This window comes from Phalacrocorax aristotelis, chromosome 2, assembly GCF_949628215.1.
Source record: "Phalacrocorax aristotelis chromosome 2, bGulAri2.1, whole genome shotgun sequence".
NCBI classification, from domain to species: domain Eukaryota; kingdom Metazoa; phylum Chordata; class Aves; order Suliformes; family Phalacrocoracidae; genus Phalacrocorax; species Phalacrocorax aristotelis.
The window spans coordinates 133236013-133258044 of NC_134277.1; the positions used below are offsets into that span (position 1 = coordinate 133236013).

General features: G+C 38.2%; 1 protein-coding gene across 5 annotated transcripts in view; it reads right to left on the bottom strand.

Annotated features, from left to right (window-relative positions):
- Positions 1-6120: 6120 nt before the first annotated feature.
- Positions 6121-22032, bottom strand: part of JPH1 (junctophilin 1) — an 88278-nt gene continuing 72366 nt past the window's right edge. Inside the window, exons 4-6 of one of the 5 annotated variants that reach the window (XM_075085267.1) lie at positions 19033-19697; positions 10584-10679; positions 6121-7325 (exon numbers count right to left, since the gene is read on the bottom strand). In XM_075085267.1, the coding sequence (XP_074941368.1) occupies positions 10599-10679; positions 19033-19697 (746 nt within the window). In that variant the 3' untranslated portion in view covers positions 6121-7325; positions 10584-10598. Of the gene's footprint in view, positions 7326-8006; positions 10478-10583; positions 10680-19032; positions 19698-22032 lie in introns of those variants that run through there. The other 4 variants (XM_075085265.1, XM_075085264.1, XM_075085266.1 and 1 more) reach the window with 4 other exon arrangements.

Here is a 22032-nt window from a genome sequence, read left to right on the forward strand (position 1 = left end):
TAGACGCAACAGCTGGTTTCTGCTGCAATATGAAAAATATTCATGGCATGCTGTAAGCACCTAGCTTTCGGGGGCCGGTGCAGCTGCGGAAGTCAGGCACACGTGGAGATCTGCTGTACGCGCCATTATTCATCACTGCCCTGTCCAGGATACGGTGCTCCAGACCCAGCGTTGGTGGGGCGAGCGTAGCTGTCAGAGGCCTCTGCCCACCAGCGGCTGAGCCCGGGGCGCTGCTCCACCACCTCCTGCTTTCCAGCTGTACATCACATCGCAGGTCCTCTACCCTAAAGCTCGTACCTATAGTCAGCTGGCAGCTGTGATGTTGTCTGAACAGTGAACTGAAGTGAATAGAAGCCTTGTCACCGCACAGAGGGTGTCCTCAGTAGGTTATTTATGTACAGCTTTTCTAGCCAGCCGTTGAGTCGCAGGCTTGGCTTCCGTGGACACGATACAACTGTGTACAAATGGTCTTTGAGGTTCTCTGACTCATAAATGAAACCTAAACGCTCTTGTCATTTCCATCCAAAATAAATTCAAATCATGTTTCTTCCTATGCCTGAAAAGACATTTTCTTCAGTGTTTTCAATATCTCTCATTTTAGTATGAAGAATGCAAGATGGGTGAACACAGGTTTTGAAATGTCAGCCAATTACCTAGTAGTCACAAGGTAAATTGAAAATGTTTTTCCTTTGTTTCTTTCATCCTAAGATGGCATCTCACATATCTGAACACTTAGCAGTCGTATCTCTGGCAGCTGAAGCCATCTTTTATTTTTTGTGTCAGTCGCTACAGACTTGCAATTTAAACAACTGTGAAAAACACTCTGATGCTTAAAATAAAAAAAAAAAGTTTGTAAAAGTGGCCAGAAGCATTAATGATAGACTTTACAGCTGGCTTATATGCTCTATGCATCCAGTATTTTTACCTGTCTGGCAGCAATGGACTACAGAAGTGCTCCGTCTCCTGGGTAAGGGATGAAACTCTCATGTCCACGCTGAGCCTCTGAAATGTGTTTGCTGCCTTCAGGCTGCTTGACCGAGAGAAACGGCAGCGGTTACTGGCAGGAAACAGTAAAACTGCTGTCTCTTTCTGTCTGAGAAGAAAGGACACTAGACAACAGCGTGCATGCACCTGTGTGTGAGTACAAAAACCCCAAACCCAACCCCTTCCCCCCACCTTCCATGAGGAATTGGGGCTTGGATGAAGCTCCAAATCCTCAAAGGTGTGCAGGTGCCACACAGCCTGTTGGGGACATGGTGTAAACTGATTAGCACTCAGGTAAATCAGAGGAGATTGAGTGAGGTTTGTTTTACTGGAAGGAGTCCTTGGCTAAACGTCATTCTTGATCCTGGATTTGTTCACTGTTAGGGAAAAGCTCATCTTCCCTCCCAGAGTGGTCAGGCAGGAGACAGGCTGAAAGGTGCACGGTCAGAGAGGGAATGCTGATGCTTTGGAGAACTGACATTTGGAAGGAGGGCTGTATGTATGATCGTGCCTTTTACTGGTCATGTTTTGTAGCCGTTTGCTCTGTTTATGTTAACATTTGCACTAGTGTGTAGTACGGAGTAGTACTCTGGGTGCAATTAAAAACCCATGCAGTAGATGATAGCTTTGTCAAAGATGAGGGGACGCAGTACCTGATTACCAGAACATATGGCCATTGGTGCCAATGGAGCATTATAGTTTACTCTCGGCTGAGTCATCTCCCCCTGAGGAAGTTGCATGAAAATAACAAGGGTGATAAAGACTGTAGAGATAAAAGAGAGCGAAGAATCTGTTAGCAATATTTCTGTAGCAAGCAGATGACTGGGTATATTTCCAAATGTTTCAGAATTTCTTGCGTGACTCACAACAACAGTCTATAGAGCATATGCAACATTTGGGATAGCAGCGAATCAGCGTAAATACCAACAATACTTCTGTAGTCTTAGGAGATGCTCACAGAGAAGTAGACCTGCAAATCTGCATTAACGTGCTTTCAAATGGGGAGAGTGTATGATTATATGGGTGTTTTTTTCTTGTTTTATCACATCTTTATTAATAGCAGGAAATTCCCATTGTATAAAGTATTTTTCTTAGAGAAGTTTTAAGCAAAGAATCAATAAAACATACTGCTACCATGTCTGCATTATTGACTTCTTTCAGTGACACTCAAGCCAGCCTGCTGTAACAGCAACATGTTGCTTTCTGCAGATTTTGCACGTGCGTTTCCTGAACATTTAATAAAAGAAGGCCTCCTGATAAATTATTCCCACAATTTAAAAATTGTATGAAATACAGCTGAGTATCTTCAGCTGAGAAAATGAAGGAGATGATGGACACCTGTGCTGTCATTGAAGAACTGACGCTTCCTTGGTGTTGCTTCTTGGGTCTTCTTTGGGCTCCCAAGCCACCTTTGCTGTGCTTCAGTGTGGTGTTCTTGCAGCACTGCCTGAAGCTTCTCAGCCCACTTCTTGCTTGTGCTCCTTTCTGCACTAGACATCTTCTTCAGTTTAGCATTTGTGGGTTTTGGCCAATTATCCCCTCTGCTCATGTGTGCCTTCAGTCAAAAGCCTCATATTCTTCCTGACTCTCTACTGCTCACGTTTCCTTCTTCCTACCATCTGTCTTGTCCTAACATCCTCCTACCTTATTTTTGCAGCAGACCCTCCTTTAAGTTTCTCTTCCTACTGTGTAATTTATGTGTTCCGGTAAAGAAGGGCTCACTCCCCAGTCCCCCAGCTCCTTCCCATCACAACTAATGCCCAGATTCCATAATAATTAGCACAGAATCACAGAAAACAGGCTGTAAGGGACACTCAACAATCTTTCAATCTGTAATCTTGTCCAGAGTAAAAATATGAAATTCTACCATTTCCATAGAAATGGTAGAATTTTTCTTTATGCCTAACTTGGATCTCAATTTTCATGCAATAAGTCCATCTTTTTTTGTCTTAATCCCTGTGGGCTAGGAAAGCAGCTTTCCAGAGCAGCTGTTTGTGTACTGAGGATGGTTACTTCTCAGTCTTCTACCCTCCTCATATTCCTATCTGTCAAACTTCACTTTCTTCTGTGTCTGGTATTGTCCATTTTGTTTGTATTTTTTCTCTCCATAAACAGTCCTTTTCCCTCTCATTCACACATATAGGCCCCCCACAGCTTCTCATTTCCCCTCACTTTCTTCCCCTTCACCATACTTTCTACTCTCTTCCGTTTTCGATTGCAACATGTCTATACCTCCTTGTTCCTAAGTATTTGTTTCCAGACAATGCCTGTTCTGCTGTACATCATGGGTGTACGTGGAGGCTCCTTGCAATCTATGCCAGGAATGTGTTGCCTTGGTATGGCAGGAATGCATGGAAGCCATCCGCTGTGATGTAAATGTCTTTCAATTACCTTCTCTTTGCAGAATGTCTTTTTTAGTCCTAGCCCCTGAGAAATGCTGCTGGTGCTCTTCTGCTTTCACCGTTTCCATGGTAGCCGATCCCATCCTTTTTGTGACTTTCTCATCAGTGGCCTAAACAAAATCTAGAACTGTCATAATTAAAATGGAAGGCAGTTTACAGTATTTTTGAAGACTGGGTGGTATTACATGATAAAAGTACTTTGCAGCTAAAAATGGGTAAGTAATTAAGCACCATTATCTTAAATTATGATACTTTCAGAGGTATTCTGTGGAATATGTCCTGAATATAGTAAAATTGTAATGTTAAATACAGTTAATGACACCATTCCAAAAGTACAGAATATAATGGTTTAATTAACCCAGCCTTATTGCAGGCTGATTTTAACTAACTTTCCCCCCACCTGCCTTCCTTAAAAACACACCCAGTTCAAGCATTTCAGCTGTGTGCCCTTGGAATCAAACCCAGGTTTGGATTCTGACTGAAATCCCACGCTTAGAGCCTCTCACTCCAACGGCCGATCCAACATCCAGATCTAAATGCTTTCAACCTTCGGCATATTTGTAGGCCAGACTCAACATTTTCATAGGCTGCGGTTTTCAGCATAATACCTGATTTCCTCCCTCTTTCCGCCTTCCCCTCCCCACGAATGTCTTTGAATGGTAACTGTGAGGTTTTCAGCTGGAGAATTTTTAAATTTAAGTCATTAATGTAGACTAAGAACTTTAAATAAAGGCAGCCTTTCTCAAAAATATTGGTCAAGATCCGTCTTTTGTGGTCCAATACAGCGTCTCTGCCAAGCTGCTATTCAGTGAACCACAATTTGGAAACATGAGAAGGACATGTGTCCTCTCTCAAAGTCATGTATTGATCTCAAAGGAATGCAGGTATTGTCACGGATACCATACAAATTATTATTGTGAAAGATAACACCTGGAATTCTACTGCTTGACTATATTATGTATTTTCTTCCAATTTGGATAAATCAGCATGAAAAAAAGCAGAGTTCAAAATCTATAGCTTAAAGCCTATCATTCACCTCTGTCACTTACTGCTCTTTCCTTAATTAACACTGAAGCCACTTACGAAAATAAACCCTACTCCTTGTCTAAAGGTATGTGCTTCAGTTTCCATATCGCTGCCTGATTAACCAGTACAAGATATGGAGGAAGCCATATGAAAGCTCAGGCAAGTGAGCAAAACCAAATTTCCAACACAGGGTGCATTTTATTCCATCTAACCATCCACATGTTTGTATACCAGGTCCAGAAATCATCACACCACACCGCTCCAGTAAATCACAACCTTCACCAGGACTCCCTGGTCTTCTGAGCTGGGAATCAGCTTCAGCTGCATGGCCAGACTTTTTCACAATCTTACTGTGGACATTTGTAGTGAGGTTCATAACCCCGCTGATACCACACTTTTCCCTCAATGAGGACAGCATTATGTTGGTTTCCATGAATTACAAAGAGCCATTAGAAATTTCTTTGTATAGAGTTTTCAGCTATTTTCTCTTTAATTCCCACATATTGTGTTTGTCCTGATATTGGAGACGGTGAGTACAGATTTGGAATTACAATGTAGTTGCATACACCAGCATCAGCAGCATGCAGAAAACTGGACCAAACGAAAATTGTGACGTGACACAAGGAATTCCATGTAGGACAAACTGCAGGAGAGATGGCTTCCATAGCCATAGTGAGCTAAACTCGCTGCTTCAACAAGGGTGCCCAATAGAAAAAGCATGAGTTACTGGAGTAAGAGGCTGAAGTGTGGGGAAAAGGATAGTAAGTTGAATTTGCTGGATTTGTGGGGTGGGTAGGCAGTGGAGGATAAAAGATAATTTAAAAAATAGTGGAAGTATAGAAAAGATACAAGGAAAACCATTCCAAGGGTGATAAGGAAAATCCTGTTCTCCATCACTGAAAAAAATTCAAAACCTTCCCCGTGGAGAAATGGCGCTTGATATGCTGCCGCTTTGCACCTAAAATCTCCCAGATAACCAGTCCCAAGTGATTGTGAAAGACATTAGCTGAAACAAACACATACTGACGTGATGAAATTTAGATTAGTGGATTAAAAAAAAAGTGTCTGTTCCCTGTTTTTTTTTTTTCCTCTTTCTAGCAAACAAAGGGAACAAATATGAGGCATTTTAACACATTCTGTTACCAGCTTCGTTTTTGCTATTGTTTTTTTTGGGGATGATGGATTTGTCACAGCGATGGTCACAACATAAACTGTTTAGATAGACAAAGTTTTTGCTTCTTCCTCCTAGTCTAAAAGCCACTGACATTTTAGACAGTTTTTCTTAAAGATGTTATCTATGGAAATTACATTTACTTCCTACTATGGTAGGAGGTGTAATGGCTCTTATTTTGCAGTTTCTGCGTCCAGTAGAAAAACAAATGAGATGGATACTGTAGGTGGCTCAGCTACAGCATGTTGCCGTACACAGCTTCTTGCTCAGACTTAACATAATTTCTATTTTTTTCCCGTTTCTGTGAATATTAAATGAGAGAATGAGAAGACTGCTTCATTTGAAAGGCTTATTTAATTTCCCTTCTTTTCATTTGCTTTGTTTACCGAATTACATTTCCATAGGAGAATGATATGCAGAACTGTCTCCCCTGACTAAATGGTTCAAACGAGCTGAGTAAAACCATTTAGATATAATTCACAACCGTGTTTTATGAATAACAACTAGCTAAGAATATTACTGTAGCTCAATACGTAGTGAATTTCTGCAGGCTTTTATTGTTGCATCCACATTATTGTCAGAATCTTTTAATATTGTGTAACTGTATCTTAATAGAGCTTTTAACAGATATGCAATGTGTCATTAAAAGTAAATAACTATTTCAAGACTTAATCAAATGCTTGTAAAGAGGCGTTTACTCCTTTTAAAGTCAGCACTCAGTTGCATTAATGATTTTTTTAACATATGTCTGTATCTGAAAGGCAAATTGTAGTCATGTGTCATGAAATTTCTGCTTCTAAAACAAACCCCTCCTTTTGGAATGCAAATGGAAAAGATTCCACACTCCTTGCGCTCCTTACTGCATTCCTGATGGGAAGGTGAAGTAAGGACTACATACATATATACACATACTAAGTAAAGGAAGGACTAAATACACAAAAAAGCAACGGTAACCAATGATATTTTTTTTTGAGCCTTTGGCACCTCAACATCATTCACTTGCTGTTTTTCTGTGCACACAATATATATTGTTTAATCAGATAAATGGAGCTGCCCAAGAAACCAGACCTCAAATTCAAAGATGGGAGCTCACTGTCTGCTGGTGTCTGTGGGCAAAAACACAACTGTGCCAGGAAAAACTACTTTGCCTGGGAAAAAACTTCCGTGCACTGAAGTGGGGTTAAATTTTCCATGCCAGAGCAAATCTTGGAGCATTAAGTTGCATTGTGTGTCCATGGTTTTTGTTTTTCCCTTAGGCATAGCAGATGCATTCCTACATAAACCCACTTGTAAGTTCACAACTGATATAAACCACTGGTTTTATACTGTGTATATAGCGTGTACCACTATAAAAACACTGATACAACCGCATCAACCACTTGTAAAAACGTCGCAGAGCAGAAATGTCCATTCATTCATTCATTCATTCATTCATTCATTCATTCATTCATTCATTCAGTGAACTTCTGTTTCTGGGCAAATCCTTTGCTTGTTGCTGTTAAGATTGATATATGCCTGAGTATATTATCACATTCACAGAATTTAAGAAATATTTAATGTCAAATTCACTTTCATTATTGAACGTGTTAGACAATGTGGATCACAAAATGCCAGAGAAGAGCTGTCTCAGTGAACTTGACTTCAAAATTTTCTGGCACTGCAGTTATTTCTGTTTATTTTTCTTGAGAATGTATTTTTCTCTACTTGAAGAGCCAAAAATTTTCTTCAGGGAGTGTGTTATTCTGTAGAAAATACAATTCTTGAAGTTAAGCTTCATGCTGGTAGAATTATTTTAAAGAATAAAGCAGTAACAATTACTTCCTAAAAATACATTTCCGTTAAACAGGATCTACTAAGAACACTTGCTCTCCTTTTCAGCTAAACATTAGGATTTCAGTACTAGTTGGCTGGTATTCTGAATTGGAATCACAGAAAATAAAATTCTCAGCTGATTTACTTGTTTGACAAATGTGGTAGCTTTAAGGCAGCTGTAATGGTGAGTTTCTCAGTGTCGAATATGGGCTCACAAACTTCATGTTAATTTTGAACCTATGAAGACCTCAAGAAGGAGGGATCTAAAAAGTTGTTCATTCACTTACAGCAACAACTGTTAATGGACCAGTCACTCACTGATTAAAACAAGATTGATTAAATCATCCCTGTAGTGGGAGTATAATTTCAGATACTAAATTTATAAAGATGTGAAAATCCTGTATCAGAAGATAAGAGAAGACACATAAGTAAACTTGCCTTTTTTTTTTTAAAAAAACTTTAAATTGTTTCCCAGAATTGTTTTGTTGGAAACACTAACTCACAATGATTTCAAAGGGGCCAGGGCTTCACCCATTTTTTGCTCCTCGATTATTGAATTTGTCAGAAAAATTGTTTCCAGAGACTGAACAAAGTAATCCATAAACAGGAAAAACTAGTCTGAAACTTTATTAATAACCAACTTATTTTTATTGGAGCAAATACAGTTGTGAAAACTGTACATTGTACATTTTGGGTCAAGAATTATAAATAGAGAAACTCATAGATAACGAGTTCATTCTTTGACAGCAAGAAACTTTAAATAGACAAAATGACATTATTAAGTACATTGGCAGGCTTCATTGTGCTGTCCAAAATGTAGTGTACAGTATAACAACCATTTATAAATAGCCTTTCATGTAAAATACAGCTGTGCACATTTTAGAAAAATACCAACAATTTGTTTGAGCTTTGTTTTAAAAAAGCTTATAAATCATACATATTTATAAATGGTACTAACATGCTTACTTAAATTTATAAACATTTTCAATAGCTTTGTTACCCATTATTTCCCGAGCATAAAGTATTTTAAATAAACATTTAGTAGGAATTAAATACGTCAGTTACAAAATTACCTCTCCGTGTAAGGAGACAGGGGGTGATTTCACTGTTGGATGGAACATTTTGTCCATAACGTCAAGGCTTACACAGTAACTTTTAAAATTTTGTTCTTATTTAGAAATTACTTCCCTAAATTTAAAACACAATTTAAACTTCTTTAAAAAATAAATATACAAGTTTTATTTTCATTTGCTCTCTTTCTGCTTTCTTCTTTATCCACACTGGTCAAAACACAGGATTCTCAACATACTTCTGTAAAAAACACCATGGTGTTACTGCCCTGCTCGGAGCCGCTCTGCTGCACAATATTCAGTCCACACCTACGTTACTTTAATATGCTGCATCAAAAGATATCTAATGTACTCTGTAAGAATGTTGCCCATTAAACCATGCAAACACTTAGAAAGTTTACAAACAGGTTCAAAAACTATATCGTATGAAAGATCTTCTAATAGAGATAAAATAAACCATAATACAAGCCCTTTGCTTTTTGTAGCTTTAAATTAAAATTTACTTGCCAAATGATCACACCACATCTTTTCAGCAAATAAGCATGCTTTTGATTAATATAGGGTACAAGAGTTATAGTATAATGACACATAAAAAGAAACATGATCACATCAATTGAACAAAGGGCTCTGAAACTACTTAAGACAAACTTTCCAAATGAAAAATTTTGAGGCTTTTTTAATGCTGAGGTAAAATTATAAATGGACTTTAAAGACACTGAAGGTATCAAATCAATAAACAATCACTTAACATTTCTAACCGCTCTACCTGAATGTATTCAACACAAATCTAGTATTTTAAAATTATGATAATTTATTATGAGCATGAGCTAGCTTAACTGTCATTGGCATTAATGTGCACTCAGACAAGACTTTATTTTAACTGCTGGCAAAATACCTCAGTGTTGAAACATAATAATTCAAATCACCAATTACCACAGCACCAGAATTAAAAAAAAAAAACACGAAAGAAAAAAGCATCAACATGCAAACCCTGTATCTCATCTTTCTTGGCTTATTTGGCTTATTCTGATATTCCACCTACTGTTTAGAACGTGCTGATATCAACTTAAGATTCTTATTCTTTTATTATGAAACATTTTGCTTGCTACTGTCATAAGCATTTGAGCACTTTCAGGAAGATATCAACACCTTAAAATTTTGCAGTCATGGTGTATTACTTACTAAACCTTAAAGCAAAATGGCTCTTCAGGTTAGGAAAATGAATTTAAGAATTTTATCTTCAGATTAGAAAAAGAGATTTTGTTTTCTGCTTCTGCTGCTAGGCAGAACTGGTAGCTTTCTCCAGGTTGGACTAGACACTATGTTATGGCTATACATAAAATTTCATAAACAACGAATGAACAGAATCATGCACAGGCAAATGAAATTCTATCTCCCAGAACACTGCAGGAGATGTTAAAAGCAGCAGGTAATGGAATAAGACTGGTGACTGATGCTGCTAGCTATTTCTTCTAATGAGATAGGAGTGAACGCTGGAATCACTTCCACAGCAACAGAATCCTCTGACCACATTCCTCTGGCAGTCGTTTTCCCATCTCCCCACTAAAAACATCAGACGGTAAAATAGTAAGGCAGCTGTTAGCTTCCATCAACAAAAAGTGCAGCTCCGTACATTTCCAGTTTAGTCACACTCTGCTGGAACAGATGGAGAAGCCAACGCACTTCACTGGTGGGGCTGCTTCAGCAGATTATTTTGTTTGTTTTCCAACATGGCTGCTTGCTTCAGCTTTCAGAAGACCCCAAAGCCACGAGCCATCAGCAGAGAAACTGATCTGGGCCCCTGGCTGAATTTTCCAAGTTTCATCTCTCTTGCGTCCCATCCTAATTCCAAGCCTCCTTCCCTGTGTCTGAGTTATGACAGGTGCCATTTAAAAGGCTGATGACACAACTGCAGAGAACTGTGGGCTAACACCACTAGTTGTCATGACTTCACTGAAGGGTCAAAACAGTTACATTATTAAATAACTATGTTGAATCACATTCAGGCATAGCTAAGATTAAAGTAGGGAACATTAAAAGTATGCAAAGAAATTAACGCTTTATCATTTGAGGTGGGGTGGATATGGTGATTTTATATGAAAACAAGACCTTTCTTACCTTTCCTAATTCCAGTCAAGTTAGAAAATGGACAAAAAGAATGGCTAAACCAATATTCAACAGCATTACCAGGGCGATCATGACTGAGTTAGGGCCCTGAAATAAAATAAAGATATCAGGATTAACGCAACCTTCTACACAGTGCACAGTGATGAACATGACCTGACTTTGTAATTTCTACCTGTTTTGACCTTGGTCTGAAAGGTTACCCAAATATTAAACATACAGACTCTGCTCCTGAAGCACAGCCATTACCTGTTGTCTTCAGGTGAGCTAAGTATCTCCTCTGTGAAAATGAGCTGGATAAATGCAGGTGAGAGTATATTATTACACTCTTCTTAATCACACTGAGATTAAACCATCTGACAAATATGACTGCATAAACAAAAGAAAACACCCATCAACACAAAACCAGTATCAGCTTAAGGCAAAACAAAAAACTTTGGCTACTTCAGGAAAGCCAGAGCACTGCTCTTCATCCTTACTGTAGGTTCGTTCTCTAATTCCAACCTGTTTCAAAACAGACATGACAATGTGGTTTATGAAAAGAATACCCTTGTTTCGATAACCAAAGGGAAAAAAAAGTTACTTATCACTGCACTAACATACCTAGCAATGTTTCCATTACAGATTAAAAAACAACTTTACACCTGCAAAATTAAACTCATTTTGATTTACTCTGATGTTTATCTTACAGACCTATGTACCGAAGAAAAAACATCAAAATACTCCTTCCCTTCCTAGCTAGAGTTCAGCTTGGTTAGAAAAGCTACTCATTATGTAATTTTAGTCTTTCTGTGAACCACAGAACAATGTTTTTAACTCTTTTCAGCGACTTTGGATACATTTTTAAAAACATATATGTTTCCTAATGAGCAACTTGAAATAATGTCCTGAACAGATGGAAAAATCTCAATTCTTCTGTTTTCCTCTTAACATATTTGCTTTACTACAACATATTTTCAGAAAGATTTGTATATGCTTATATTTTAAGGTTGCACATTTACTTGAAGTATCAACAGAAAAACTCTTCACTCAGACAATACTTTCCTAAATCACAAAAAAGCCCGCCAAAAAATCTCTGCAGAAAACTATCTTCTGAGCTACATAAGGATCACTGGCTTGCATAAGAAGGTATATATTTTATTAGAAATGACATAATTTTTTTCACTTTCCACATGAGGCGTACTTTGCAGAGGTTCATTGTGCTTCATGACAATGCTAACATTAGCTAGAGAATTTCTGGAATGCTGAGGTGTAAGAACTTGCTATTATTAATTTGCTGCAGCAGTGTAACCGGGAAGCTACTGAACAGTACTTCTGTCATTATTACATCACATGCTTTCATCCTGAAACAGCCTCATTAAACACTTTCTACCAGAACATACCTTTATGCAGTAGTTAAGATAGCAGGCCAGATATGGACTGCTAAGTTCATAAAATCATGGAATGGTTTGGGTTGGAAGGGACCTTTAAAGGTCACCTAGTCCAATGCCCCTGCAGTGAGCAGGGACACCTTCAACTCGATCAGGTTGCTCAGAGCCCTGCTTTGTTTATTCAGACCAATTTAAAATTCCCAGACTGTCTCCACTTTTTCTGACAATAAACAGTGGTTAAATTTTCTTGTTTTTGTGATCATCAATGCCATTTCAGCAGATGTCCAGTTTCTGGGTACCCAGCTGTGCTTCAAAGAGGCCAGCTGCATGTTTCAAGGATGCCTCCAGTTCTTGAATAAGTCACAAAATATGTCAAGTACTCCTTAAATCTCTGGGGAATCTAAACCCAATCAGCATCTGTATCTGAAGGGCCATGAAGTTCCCTTTGCACCTACTGAGAGGTATCTGTTCACATTTTGAGGAACTAGGTGTTCAAGCTCAAGCAATGATTGAGACTATCAGGACGCTACTTAAATGCTGCCATAGGGGTAATGTTATTGCCAGCAACATTCACATTTTGCTTCATGGCAGAATGTCTAAATTATTCACTAGGAAATTGAAGACTAGGTTTACGGCCACCGTAGTCCATGGGATTTTGAGTAACAAGTTCCCACTTACCAGTGGTATGTTTTAACTATCGGGTCACAGAACAGAAGTGGAACCATGTTCCTTCCTTCTTACTGGAAGTGAGTCACTATGTGCCAAAGAATACAAGACACTTGGTAACAGAGGACAGGCATAAAAGGAAAGCATGACTCCAGATATGATTATATTTCTGACCACAGCACTATAAGCAGCCTCACTGTAGTAGTGAGTATCTTACGGTTAATTTCTTCTTTCTCTTTCTGGCACGATCACAATTGTGCTAGCTTGGGTACTTCTACGCATTTCAACTGTGAAGGAAATCCAAGTTCTCATCAGGATTCCCACCAAATACATCTGGCAATTGTGAGACTTATGCATGAAGGCCATATTGGAAGACTTTGAGCAATAAAACATGCTTTACTTGAAACAATAGCTACTTTGAGAATCTCTCAGTCTTGCTGTCTTGAAACATCAGCGTCAACACCCTTAGAGTGAACCTTCTACTTAATGACTTCTTTTGCAAAATGAATCCAGGATCTCCTGACAAACGAGAACAGTACATACATGCTAATGTTACATATCTCTCTACAGGAAGCGTCATTACACTGTTAGTATCCACTAAGATTTGGATTCAGGACCTTTCAATCTGGTGCTGAGACACTGGAACAGGTTGCCCAGAGAAGTTGTGGATGCCCCATCATTGGAAGTGTTCAAAGTCAGGTTGGATGGGGCTTTGAGCATCCTGGTCTAGTGAAAGATGTCCCTGCCCATGGCAGTGGGGTTGGACTACATGTTCTTTAAATGTCCCTTGCAACCCAAACTATGCTGTGATTCTAACAGGGACTCCCTGTGTGATCAAAATCAGGTCAATAGTTCCTTTATTGTTCGGGATGCCACTTAAAGATTTTACAGTTATACTGCACCAGGAATTGAAAGAAACTGTGAAGGAGATCGTTGCCTAATACCATTAAAATTCACTGGGATTTGGCCATCTAATGCTTTGCATATTTGAAAATAACATCAGTGGAAATCAAGTTGATTTACTACTACTGAAGAAAATTTGGACCTATGGGGACTTCACAGGAGCCAGGAATTCATTCATTACCTGAAATATACTCTGAAACAGCATCCTGATAGCTGCAAGACAGCTTTTGGCTGAGCGGCAAGTTGGGACTGCAGCTCAAACCGCAACTCGGTATCATCGGTGCACAGTCTTACAGAGTTAAGCTTGGAGGGAGGGGCCTTCTCGATTGATGCATCTGTCAGTCAGGTTAGGTATAACAATCTCACCACAATAACATTAGATAAATTAGGCTAAAAAACCTAGGGACTATGGTCTGAATCAAGAAATCTCATCTACACGAACAGAAGAAAATGACACCTTAAGAACTGGGATTTTATATGAAGATCAAAGAAAAATGTGTTATCTCTTTATCATAATGAGTCTATGCTTTATACAAAGAAGTAAATCTCATCTCCATTGGCCTGCTATGTGCATTTTGTTTCTTCTTCTTCTAACTGCAACTTTCAGCCTAAGGCAGAATTTCTTGATATACTGAAAAATGATCAAAAAATATTTGTGGAGCACACGGTTCTTACCCAAAAAACTACTACTTGTTTTGTAGACACCTATGAAATGAGCATTTAATGCTTTAAGACAAATACCATAAATAAGACTTTAGTGTCCTGCAAGGGCTTAAAATAGCAAAAGCCAAAATTAGTCTGAAGAGTCCAAGAGTGACTAGAGCAGGTGCACTAAAGAAGCTGTAGTAGAAAACCTCCAGTCCTGCTTAAAAACTGCCCTTTCAGCTTCTAGTAAGTCAGACTCTTACGTAGTTAAAAATGTAACTATACAAGTAGTTTTCATTTGGGGAGGGAAGAAAGCTGTTTTCCTCAACTGCAGTGCCAGAAAGCATTAAGACTAGTCTTGTAAACCTACTACATTAAGAATGTCCATTAAATCTAGCATAACGTTCTTGCTAAGAGTTTTTTTTTAGAATCAGGCAAATACTGATCTGTTTTTCTAACATCATGGTAGTTATACCCCTTACTAACTGGATGCTAAGTGAACAAAGAGATGAGAGGAGAAGCATACTGGGTAACATTCAGCAAAATGTAATGATTTTAGATACAGGTAAACACCAGGCTAAACACTCTGTGTGGCTTAAAAATCTTTACCTGCAAAACGAAAAAACAGCAATATAGTAGAACACTTGTGCCTGGGCTTGTACCAGACCTAGGGCAATGTACGGACACATATCAGGCAAATAAAATGTATATTCAGTACAATGGTGTTTTCTGCAATTCAATCCTACTTTTTACCCAAATCCAAGACAATCTCAAATTAGCTCATATTCAAGGGGGGATAGCAGCATGTAAGCTGATGCTGGGGCCAGAGGCTGCTAACGAGCAATTAGAAACAACAGTACTGGTTTGTGGTCAAGTGTCTCTGTGTACTCTACACACTGTGGTAAATATAAGGTAATTTGAAGGTAGCTAATTTTCAGTGAAGAAAGGATGATTTACCTTTCATTTATTAGGGTAAATGCCTGCAGACAGCTATTTTGGAGCAGCTGACAAACTGTGACTTTGTCATCATGCTTTATGCATATTTTCACCTTGATGAAACTATGACTTTTTCTTATGAGCTCTGAAATGATTTTAAGCTTTGATTTTTGAATATTAGAAAATACGTACATAGAGAAACACATCTATGTGTGTGGCATAAGAAGTATGTGCTGCTATTTTTCAAATATAATGCCAGAAATGGGGATACCTAGTGAATCAATACTGTTCCTATAATTAACTTATTGCACAGATAATATTCAATGACATTCTTAAGGATGTAACAGATTCACAGAAAATACGAAACATGAATTTGATTACTAAAACAGCTGCTGCATATTTCTGTAAATAAAGTTGTTTGAAGTTCTTAATCTATATTAACGTTTCTGTTTAATTCAGCTGTGAGGAATGGCTTTGATTTAGATACATTAAAGGAACAACTGAAAATCTTACATTCTGGATCTACGTTCTTAATGCATTATCACTGGAAACTTGGAAAAAGCACAGCACAATTTTATACAGCACTTTTGGATAATCTAATGAAAGTGCTCAATAAATGTTATATATTTATTTTTGCATTCCAAAACCATGTTTTCTCATTCTCTTGAAAAGAGAATGAGAGTACTTTTGTCTTTGTATTCCTTAATAAATATATTTTAAAACTTTTATGGAGGATCTAAGGCAGATTTACTTTCAAACCACAATAAAATAATTCGTCAGGATGACTATAAAGCAATAGCTACTGAATAAAACAAATTAATTCCCCAATGCAGCCCTAGAATTCTGAAGTCTTTCAACATTCAGAAGTATTTGGGATAAAGAAAAGTACGTTAATCTGGCTTCTCCTCAGTAACCATGTGCTCTTAGGTTAGCCACTGCGTAACTCCAGCACACTAATGATACTCTTTTTCTGAAGTTGAAAGGTGATACTAAAAATTAAAAAGAAATGTCCTCAGGCAATGTTAACATTCATTCTGTACTTAGTCTTTCCCTCAGACTGCTAGGCCTGTAGGCTGCTCCTTTCTGCTTTAATTGTTTTAGGATTTTTACTCATCTCAGCATTTTAAATAAACATGTAGGAAATTTATTCTATAAGGGTAAATTTACAGACACATATAGAAGACATCTTTGAATGATACCTTGAACACATACATCTACATATATCTTAAAATACCATTATATTAAAAATGAGTTCCTAAACTCTACCTTCCTTCCTTCCTGAAATGCTGGTAATAATAATGCAATTAGGGTGCTCTAAATGAAGCAGGACACCTCGCAGATGACCTGTAACATCAGCAAACAAACAGTATCTACGGTACAATATTTCATCACTTTTCCACCTTTCCAGATAACGGTTATAGGTTCATGGCCCTTATCCTGATTGTTCTAGAAGGTCAGTAAACTGCTGTTTAGGTGCCCTACCTGGTTTCTTAAGGTGAAGACTCCCTCAGCTCCAAACAATTATTTGGTTTGTATGGAATGTGGGAAAAATGACTCTTTCTAGCTACTTACTTTCACCAGAGCTGAACAAAGAATTCCAATTCAGGCTAAAATTCTGTCCATGCTCACTCAACGTTTACAAGCCTGAAGCTTTGTGTTACCCTACATAGGAGTCATATCTGTGAGATTTGAAAGGTTAAAGGGCTGATATCAGCTGTAATACAGATTTGCAGATTACAAAACCACTGTGAACATCTACTTTGATCCGCACAAAACAGAATATAAGCTTCTTGCTGAACTAGAGAATATCATCTTGGCAAAACGCTCATTATGGAACTATTCAGTGACGGCTGCAAAAACTCGGCATCTGAAAACTGATGTTACATTTAATTAATATCATTAAAAGCAACTTAAAACAATACTTCTATCTAAATCTGTCAAGCTGTTGGATCTTCCTACATATCTGCCTGTTAGCTTGCGAAACTATTTTATAAAATGTACTTACAGAAAGTGATTAAATATGTCTGATTTTTTTTGCCTTGAATCTTTCATTGTAATATATGTTTTAATCGTTCTTGCAGCTCTTCGCGGGACTTTCCCTTAAGGTTTTTTCATTTTAAATCCCTGATTTATGGACACTGTATTTTATTCCAGAAGTGGCTGCACCAGTGCCAGAAACCAGATAAAACAGACTCCCATGTACTCTTGCTTAATCTTTCCTGTTGATAAATCTAAGGATTATATTAACATCTCTGAACAGCAGCAGCAGACTGGGAGGTCATGTTCAGTAGCCTCTCCTGCTCCTGATCCACCAACCTTTTCCAGTTCTGATCCTGCATGGCCAGGCTCTATTAACTGTCAATGTACAATCTTACATTTTGCTGTGCTACACATGGATAATTATAGTTGCACCTTTCTTAGCAGGTGATTTGGCCTAGCTTGTATTGATGATACGTTATCTTCATTGTTTATCAGTTTCCTGGTCTCTGCGTCTTCTGTAAAGTTCGTGGGTAATAGTTTTATGTCCTCTTCCATGTCATTAATAAGGATGTTAATAAAATAGAGCAGCAGAATTCATAAAAAAAATTACCTCACTAGAATAATACCAAATTACTGATGTTCTTCTAATTACTTTTTATGAACCATCAGTCAGTTTTAAAAAATTATTGTGATGTGACATTTAGCCTTTGCATTACTCTGGCTTCCTTAGAATAAATAGCTGTGTAAAAGCAAATCAAGTGACCTTCCTGATGGAGGATATGATTGTTCTATCACACCTGAAGATGTCAAACTTCTTTGGCAAGATCTTTTACAATGCATGTTGGTTGGCAATTCTTACACCTTTTTATTTTTACATTCTTTATTAATGAAGTTTGATGTCAATTATTCATCTGTTTTACCTGAGTTCTGTGCTAGGCTATCTCTATCTCATTAAATGGGTCATTCTGTTGCTCCCATCAATAATGACACACTTTTTTTTTCTACTGGAGTACCAAAAATGGTTCACAGAAACAATGTTTATAAAAAAGAAACATTATGATAATTATCTAGACCTCTTCATTTGCTAAATATTAATTTTAGGATCTACAATTAACGTTTTCCTGAGTTTCTCTTGGCCCAGAAATAATTTTAACATCATCAGAGATTCTGAATTTGATAACTTGTCTTTTTCTTCTAACATGGAATAGAAATGTTATTAGTCATCTCTCCTTTTCTGCATAACTATTGATAGTTCTATTATTTCTGAATAATAATGAGATTCAGAGATCTGAATGCATAGTTTTAAAACTCCTTCTCCATTTCCTGATGAAAAAGAAAGTAAAATTTCATACAAGCATAGTCAGAAGTACGCATTTTAAAACAGTTTATATGTTGATGTAAATTGTCTGGTTTTAGAGCCTACTGTCAGCGCAGAGAGGAAAATGAAAATGGGAGATTGTCTGGACTGGGTCAGAGCACAGTCCACAATCCTGTCTCCAACAGCAGTCAAAAGTAGACCTTTGGAGTAGAGCGTGAGTGTAACTCCCAGTACTGCCCAATTATCCACTGAAGTATAATGAACATTGTTTTGGTGGGGGGAGAAGTATATACCTATATGTATATCCTCAAATATGTATCTACATGCACACAAAATGTACGTGTGTATATATATACACATACACACACTAATACACACACTAACACACTTTTGTGTTTATGGATGCATGTTTTGAAAGTCTGTCAGTATCTGGCTATCACTATCCCTTCCCACTTTTTTGAAAGGATAATATAAAGAACTGGAATATTTGCTCCTCACTCTAATCCGGTGTAGTGGGTTCTAGCTAGTACATTGTATCCAGATGAAGATTTGACAGAAGTGAGCTTTGCCTGTCTTCAGATTGCAAAAGGGCAGTGAAAGTGAAAACATTTCTTGCAGTACTCACCGAGCTGTTTTCTACTTCTTTTTCCACTGCTGAATGTGTCTCATTATTAGCTGGGTTCTTTGGTGCAGCAAATTCTGGTTTCGTTATTTTTGTGTCAGGTTTGTTTTCTTTGGCATCTGGCTTACCCCCAGATCTAGCAGGACTTGGCTTCTGTGAGGGTGGTAACCGTGCAAGCGTTGACGGTGATGGGTTGACATATTCATCTTCTTCCCTGAGCTCCTGTGGAAGCACTGGTGGATTCATTTTTACATAATAGCCATGGTAGTGACCATGCAGCTCCCCATTCTCTGTGCTGATGGGATTGTGATGGGCCGAAAACTTTGGCTGGTGTTTCACAGCTACTTCCTCCTTCATTGGTGCTTTTGAATATAAAGGCTTGTTAATTGTGGGTGTTATATTCTCAGTGGCTAAAAGCTTTTTATTATCTTGACCGAGTCTTGCCCCAGAAGTGGAGCTTTGCCTTTTCAGTTGTTTTGAAGGAGAAGGCTCAGAAGAAAGAGGAGGACTATGCCTTGGACTCGCTTCTGGGGTTCGAGGGGGTGTAGTACCTTTCCGATAAAAGTGAGGTGACTCTTTTGGAGTAGGTGGCTTTTCCTGAACCTTTTCTTCAGATTTTTCTTTCACTTCCAATCCTTCTTGAAATTTTTGTTTGATATAATCTGGACCTGAAAAATAGTGCAATAGAAATATTATGATTAAAACAAAAATAAGACTTCACAGTAAAACTATTGCATTGGGATGTCAGACTGGACTGCCTTGCTAAAACGCTGGCAGTGGCAAGCGTTACCAAAAGTTCACTGGCATCTGTAATGTTTTACTGTAAATCACTCAGTAGCTGAAGTTACTGTACTTTTTGGTACTTACTAATTTTGTTCGGTCACTTTATATCCAGCTTTGCAAAGGGTCATAGGACATAAATTGTCTCCGAGTGAAGTCTGAGGAGCTGAAGATTGATTTACACTACATATCTATCATTCTTTCTTCTTCCAAGAGGCATGTTTTGAGGTATGTTTTCCTTAATTACCCTAATCTGTGTAACTTCTACCCTCATGATCATAATATCTACTTAATATGGAAGCAATTAAACATTAGAATAAAACATCTCTTCTGCCCTTATAACCTACCCTTTTTCCCTTTGTGGGCATGCTAGCTTGTCTTATACATATATCTCCATGCCTTGAACTCTCACACACTGGCTTTGCCTTCCTAATCCAATCACTTACCATATGAAGACCCAGGTTAACCACTCTAGTGGTAACACAATTCTGCTTAAAAGCTAGGAAGTCAAATTCTCTCACAATCACTAGGGAAACAGTTACAGAGCAGCCAGTATGAAGAACATCCTCCCCAAATCCTAGCTAAACACCCATGAGCACATTCACCACCAGGACTCAATTATCAAGGTGCGTTTCTATGCAGCTGTTTACATAAAGACAAGCTGGCTGAGATGCTTTGCTCCAGGTTTTGGTTGTCTGATTTAACAGGTCAATACTAAGACTTAAGCAAACACTCTGTTGAAGAAACAAAATTGCTGTAAATCTTTCTGTATTGTCAGCCCTGATTTCTATTTTTCTTCCTAGAGGCCACAGCCCAGATTCCAGGATCAGGTACCGTAAGAAGTCAGAAGCTGGGGAGCTCTGTGAACAGAGAACTGCAAACATCTTTTTATATGCTCAGTAATGGCTTCTGCCAAACATATCGCAACTGTTTCTCCACTTGTATCTTTGCTAGCACCACTACTTTCTTTTAGTTTTTTTTTAATCTTCTGTAAGTGAGGCTTATCTGTCTTTTATGTCATAGAGAAATTCTGCGCCCAGGGAAGAACGTCTGCACATAGTTTTCTGCTTCTGAGTTTAAAGGAGGCTCTAGCTGCCTTAGGCAGATACAGTGTTTTTACAGATGCCAGAAGCATATGCATCACTACACAGCGCTAAGATGAGAGGAAAGAAGAGTAGCATGAATTTTTTGGAAGTTACTGAGTCATCTGGTAAGTAAGCATTGCTGAGAAGAATTACTCGGCATGCAATGTCTTTTGAGCGGGAAAATCACAACATTTTTGGCATCTCTGAAAACCAGGGGTTGAAACAGGGAGCTGTTGAGAAAGAAGGCTGCACGTAGACAAGCCAGGATTTGTTCTCATATGATATTTGAGGAGGAAGCTTTGAGGAATTAAGCCTGCACAGCAGGAGAGGACTAGAGGCTTGGTTCTTACGGCTTTTTATAATCTTCCCGGTAAAAGGGAAAGGTGGCACAACACAAAATAAAAGTTGCCATAGATAAAGTTACAGTTACAATCACCATTCACAAAATTCTCCATCATATAGAGGATTTTCTTCTGTCTTTCCCGAGATGCATAAGTTAATACTGAGGGTTTTAACATGCATAAACTTTGGTTTTCTTCTCTTTTCACATGGAATATAATTAGGGGTGTAAAGAGAAAAGGATAGCTACAACAGTTTTGCCTAGCTTTTAAGCCCAAGCCATGGAGCTGTCAAACTGCAATGATTATTTATTATGGACACATCCATGTTCACATTAGCTTGCCCCTTATGACTGCTGTGGTGAAAGCATCCCAATTGGAATACCATCTCTTCAGCCTTACAATGCTGCTGAAACAGCACCTCATCTCTTCCTCACCTATCTAGAAAATGCACATCTTGGGACAGCTCTCCACTGCCCAATATATGTAAATATATGACTTTTATTAGTATTTGAGGGCACTTGACAGACTGAAGGCGCTTTGATAAGGAACATATCTGGGCCTCAGAAATGTCACCCCTCTCCACTGTTTCCTATGATCAACTAAACGCCTCCCAAAGCTCGCCAGCGGGACAATCTCTCCTGCTGATACCTCCAGACTGTGTAGGAATTTCTGAAACAAGAAGGGAGCCAGGTCTCTGCTGCCCATATCTCCATGAGAGACTGTTGAAAAAAACCAAAAAACTTAAACCAAAACAAAAATATCATCTTTAACTGGAGCTTCCTAAAGAAGTTAAGTGT